Source organism: Centruroides vittatus, unplaced genomic scaffold (assembly GCF_030686945.1).
Source record: "Centruroides vittatus isolate TY-2023 unplaced genomic scaffold, ASM3068694v2 contig_370, whole genome shotgun sequence".
Lineage (NCBI taxonomy): Eukaryota > Metazoa > Arthropoda > Arachnida > Scorpiones > Buthidae > Centruroides > Centruroides vittatus.
In genome coordinates this window covers 2519495-2525144 of record NW_027122193.1, presented here as the reverse complement: position 1 = coordinate 2525144, position 5650 = coordinate 2519495, and the positions used below count along the sequence as shown (strand labels likewise).

The window sequence follows — 5650 nt, the reverse complement described above, 5'->3', positions numbered from 1 at the left end:
GGTCGCCCCATTGTGGGCCTGGCCGAACCCATAATGGGCCTACTAAAAGAGGCCCTCTTAGTGCCCACAGGGCGGAAAGAGTTAAAAAAAAAAAAGAAAGAAAAAGATACAAGAACAAAAATTTTGTTTGTAAAACTTTATCGTACTAAATAAATACAGTAGGGGAAGAAAAGTACAACGGCGTATTAAATTCTTTGGCTAACGGTAAGTTGCGGCCGAAGTTTTCGTCTCTAAAACGTGAACGTCGAACGTTGAGCGCCACCATCTTGTAAGCCTAGAAGTTTAACAACGGCGTTTGGAATAATCTCGACGTTAAAATCAATTTTAAAAGGAGGCTAAATTTCAGAATATACTAAGCTCATCCAAAAAGTAAGTACCGTTTGGGTATTAAAAAAGATTTGCAATTTCTTCAATTTTACAATGAATTATTCTATAGAATGGCGTGTTCAAATGTGTTCATTATAAATGTAAGTTTAGATTTCTGGTTAGTGGAATTGTCCGCGGGAAATTCTCGAAAGTTGTGACTTAGATACGAACCCAAGCTCTTTAGTGCAGCATGCAACACAAAAAACGATAAAAATTAGTGTGAAAAGACCAAAAAAGAAATATAATTAAATTTACGTCTTTACGTCGGTGACTAAAATTATATCCAATAATTTGTACCAATTCAAATGCGACCTTCATCTCGTAAACATCCCTCATTCGTTCCTCTTCATTTGTTTGATAGCCAAGGCTAACTATTGTTACGTCGAAACTTCCGACACAAAAAGTTCATTATATGTTTGACAATATCGATAAAAATCTACACAAAAATTACAAACCGAGCCGAAAAATTAAACGAGGTTGAGAGAATCTGGAAAATTTTTTGAAAAATAACAATATCTACATTTATGTCCTTTCACACAATGCCCACGATCTCGGGTCTGTGGCAAAGGTCCACAATGGAGCCTTCGTTATAGATACAAAATGTCAGGAGCGAAAAATTCTTACCAGGGCCTTACATACATTGGCAGGAATCATACATAATATGTAAGTTTTGTTTTGTGATAACGGTGTGTTACCTCCGCTTTGTGTTGCTTCATATACCACAAAGGAACCATCCATTTTAATTATTAATTAAAATTTATTATATTTAAATACATCACTCAGAAAAATCATTAATTCGCAGTCGTTATTTCTAGCTTATTTCTTCTTCGTCGACGGCAAAAACTAAAACTTGGTCTATGTTGGGAGGATCCGACTGCTGTTGCCAAACTTCTCCATCTTGATCCACATCGCTCCAATTCGATAATAAAATGCTACTCAGTTCTCGTTTCTTGCGACCAATAATTGTCGGTTGTTGATTGACTTGCTGAAAATATATACGGTGTTTGTTGAAATTTAAGATTTAAACTATTCTAAAAAGGAGAGAGAATATTTTAAAGTGAAATAAACTTACTTCGATACACTTGACGATTAAGCAGAATGCTTGATTAATAGTTATATTGGCTGCCAATTGTTGCTTTAAATAGAAAAAAAAAGTCTTGTTAGTTCTTAATATCAGAAAATTCGGTTAATGTTACCTATGGTTCCAAGATGGCGGCTCGTCTCCGATTCCAGCAAATAGAGGAAGGGAAACAGTGGGGACGCACGTTCTAACCTAACTTAACCTATTCTAATAAATTACCAACAAAATGATTAGAATAGGTTAGAACGTGCGTCCCCACTGTTTCCTTTCTTGTATTTGCTGAAATCGGAGACGAGCCGCCATCTTGGAACCATAGGTAACATTAACCGAAAATTCCAAGTGAAATAACAAAGCATATCTTACCGAGTTTGTACACATTTGTGTCTAGATAACAAGAAAAAAAAAAATCAATTTTACATTCACTTTATATAAATATACTTAAAATTAGGATATTTACATACCGTGGACGGGAATAATTGCCTATTGCAAAGAACGCACTGACTCTGAAAAACGGGAAATGGCAATTTACTTTCCACTTTCGTACATTTTTATTTAAAACATTTAAATACCTGTAATGTCGCCGAATCCGTAGATAACACGCACAGACGTATGTTAGTCAACATGTTTTGCTACAATAGAAAACAAACAGAAAATGTTTTCGTGAATTGCAACGTGGGGTACTTCAGGATGCAATGCGGAATATTCATAGAACTTAAATCAATTTTTATTTTGAAGCCGGCTATAACGATGGCAAAATAGTTTATAAACGATAGAAAACGTTACCTGACTGAAAAACGTCTCGCAAAACGCCACCAAAAGAACAAAAGTGAAGACGACGATTTGCTTTCTCTTCGGATCCCTACAAATAAATCAGTTTTACCACAGCATTTTATAAATTTCTATTATTCTAAACTGTTAATTATTTTTGGTTAATGTTACCTTTGGTACCAAGATGGCGGCTCGTCTCTGATTCCAGCGAGGAAACAGTGGGGACGCACGTTCTAACCTAACCTATACTAATAATTCTGTTGGTAATAATTACGATAATTATTAGAATAGGATAGGATAGGTTAGGTTAGGTTAGGTTAGAACGTGCATCCCCACTGTTTCCTTGCTGGAATCAGAGACGAGCCGCCATCTTGGCACCAAGGGTAACATCAACCTTATTTATTATTTTAAAAACTGGAGAGGAATGAAAAATCCAACTTACATTTTATGTTGACGTGGAGAATAATGTTGGCAGCATCATTAACAACCGAGAATTTATAACCTTGCGACAGAATGCATGACGGCATTTTTATGAATTTTAAAAAGTTTATTTAAATAATAAATATGTATAATAAGTTAAATAGACTGAGGAACGACAGAGGAAATAGAAAGGAAGTTGGAAAATAATAGAATTTTTATGTTAATAATAAAAGATTTACGAATCCGTAGATAAATGGTCTAACAAGGACACTCCGTGTAAAAAGTAATGAAAGTTTCATAACTTTAATGCAGTTTTTATAAATGATTTAATTTTCTAGAAAATATTAATCATCAAAACTATAAAATAATTTATTTTTTTAAAACATATGTCCTATATAAATAAAGGAAACGGGGCGTTGTAAAGGGAAATGAGACACGTTTATTAGGTTAATTTTTCTTTACAGAATCGATCGATGATCCTATCAATAAAAACAAAAAAGGAAGTAAAAAATGGGTGAAAACTAATTTATATCGGGACTTTGACACTAATTCTCCAATGTTATATTTGCCAGTCGATCACCTTTCGCCTATACCTTAGTTTTTGGCATTCATTTTATTCTTTGAGTATTTCTTTTTTCTAATTTTTCCGAACTGTATTGCTATTGTATTCGATATTTAGAATCGAATTTAAAAAATATGCATAGTTTTATACAGTGGCGCGTTATAGATTCACGGGGACCAGGCAAATTTGAATTAGGGGACCCCTATACAGTGTTGACTTCAGACATGTTTTCTTTGGGAGAATTTTTGGGGAAATCTTTTCTTATAAAAGATGGGTTTTGGACCTTCGTGTTGATGGGGCTCCAGGAAATTGCCCTTTTTGCCATAGGATAACGCGCCACTGGTTTTATAATAGTAAAAACAAAGGCTTTGTCACTTTATTTTAAAAAATTCCAAACAACGATAGGGCGTTCTTAATCAGAAATTTAAATAAAATATCGGTTAATGTTACCTATGGTTCCAAAATGGCGGCTCGTATATGATTCAAGGAAATAGAAGAAAGGAAACAGTGGGACGCACCTTCTAACCTAACCTAACCTATTCTAATAATTTTGTTGGATAATTATTACCAACAAAATTATTAGAATAGGTTAGGTTAGGTTAGAAGGTGCGTCCCACTGTTTCCTTTCTTCTATTTCCTTGAATCATATACGAGCCGCCATTTTGGAACCATAGGTAACATTAACCAAAATATCTTTTAAAATATACAGATTAGATGCCCACCTTTTCCAGTCTATGAAATCATCCCATAAGCTCAATGCCATAAATTAAGGTTATGTTCCTAAAAGTATTATCCCGCTTAGAGATGTGGGTTCGTTCTATCAGGCGCAATTTTCATAATTTTTCGTTATAAAATGCTGGAACGATGTTAAATTGGCATAATATTAGATTCGGATTCCATCTCGACCATCATACAAATGCATTTGTAAGTGTCAACAGATACCATAATTAAATATGGTCTTCCATACAATCATATTAGAAATCTTATCATCATATACTATTATATGATGATAACGATGACCACACGTTTTGGAAGGATATTGCACATCATTATCGTGTTTAGAATGTACCCTAAGCTGGAGAGAGTAAATTCCAAAATAGTGTTATGTCAGCTTCAATATATTATGATTGTAAATGCAAATTGTTAATTTGCATTTACAATCATAATATATTGATTAATTCGATAAACTTTTAAAGGTGTCCAACGAGTGCCCATAAACGATCCGGTAACGAGCGCCGAACTCCCCGTGGCGTAAATAAAATGACTCGGACACCGGTAATAAAAGAAAAATTGCATTAACTTGATCATTTTATTATATGAATTGCATGTATAGTATGAATGATTTAATCATTAGCAAAATGATTTACAAATTATCACAGGCGGGACTAACACATTTTCATAATCAACGAGAATGGCATTCCTTTATTTGGACATAAATAGTTAACTTATGCAATTTTATATAAATTTATAAGATATATATTTATATATAATGTGTATGTATATATAGTATACTATTCATATATTGTACAAAAATTTTTTTGGCGCAAACTTTGCCAAGACTTAAAAAATAACGAGGTCGACACTTTTCGTCCGGTGGTTGCACTCCTTAAACGAAAAATAAATAGGGTCGTAGGCAGTTCGAACGGAACGATATCCGAAACGTATATACGCTTCGTTAACTTGCTTTTAATCGACAATATTTAGTTTTAATGAAAACTTTTAACTAAAATATTGTACTCGGAAATGTCGTGATATGTAATTGTATAAGAAGAAGTCTATTAGATATTGATATTTTAATATAAGTTGAGTCAGTCTGAAGATATTTATCTGTTAATGTAACAGTTTTAATATTGTTAAGTTAGGAGAGAAAAATGCTAACTGAAACATCCAGAGTTTTGTTAAGATTTGAAGAATGTAAATTATTTATTGAAATCAAACGACGCCGTGTCAATTGAAAAAGTTAGCAGCACCCTATGTTAAAAAAATTTACAAATTTGTTCAACTTGAGAAATTTTTTGCATCAATTTTAATAAATCTGAATAAGGCCGTACGAAGAACGTTTCTCACCTAATGAAAAATTGCCTTGTAAAGTATATAAAAACTTAGGTTTAATCATCTTTGCAGCAAAATTTTTCAAAATGTAAGTTAATCTTTGCGAAATTAGTATAAAATTTCAAATATATATATATATATATATAGAATTAGAAAGATATATATATATATAAAGATACATATATATATATATATATATGTATCTTTCTAATTCCTAAGTAAAATGATTATTGTTCTCGTGTAAAATTGAAGTGAAAACAGTAAAATGATATTTAAAAAATAATAATAAATTAATTAATCCGTAAGTTGGTGAATGTTATGTTACAAAAACTGAGTTCGCTAAACTCGGCGAACTCAATTTCATAAATTAAATTAGTTCTTATAAAATCTCTACGCTTAAA

General features: G+C 32.4%; 1 protein-coding gene across 1 annotated transcript; it reads right to left on the bottom strand.

The window, feature by feature from the left end:
- Positions 1-1103: 1103 nt before the first annotated feature.
- Positions 1104-2842, bottom strand: LOC136975352 (uncharacterized). The gene is made up of 7 exons (XM_067270409.1): positions 2658-2842; positions 2231-2306; positions 2017-2076; positions 1909-1950; positions 1811-1831; positions 1439-1501; positions 1104-1351 (listed from the first exon to the last, which is right to left on the bottom strand). Coding segments are annotated over exons 1-7 (438 nt in total). The 5' UTR covers positions 2660-2842; the 3' UTR covers positions 1104-1177.
- Between the last annotated feature and the right edge of the window lie 2808 nt (positions 2843-5650).

Excerpts from the sequence above, each read along its gene's own strand:
- LOC136975352 (XM_067270409.1), bottom strand. Across the intron at positions 1,951-2,016 it reads CGGATTCGGCGACATTACAG|AGTCAGTGCGTTCTTTGCAA; the intron begins GTATTTAAATGT and ends CCCGTTTTTCAG. Across the intron at positions 1,352-1,438 it reads TAATCGTCAAGTGTATCGAA|CAAGTCAATCAACAACCGAC; the intron begins GTAAGTTTATTT and ends ATATATTTTCAG.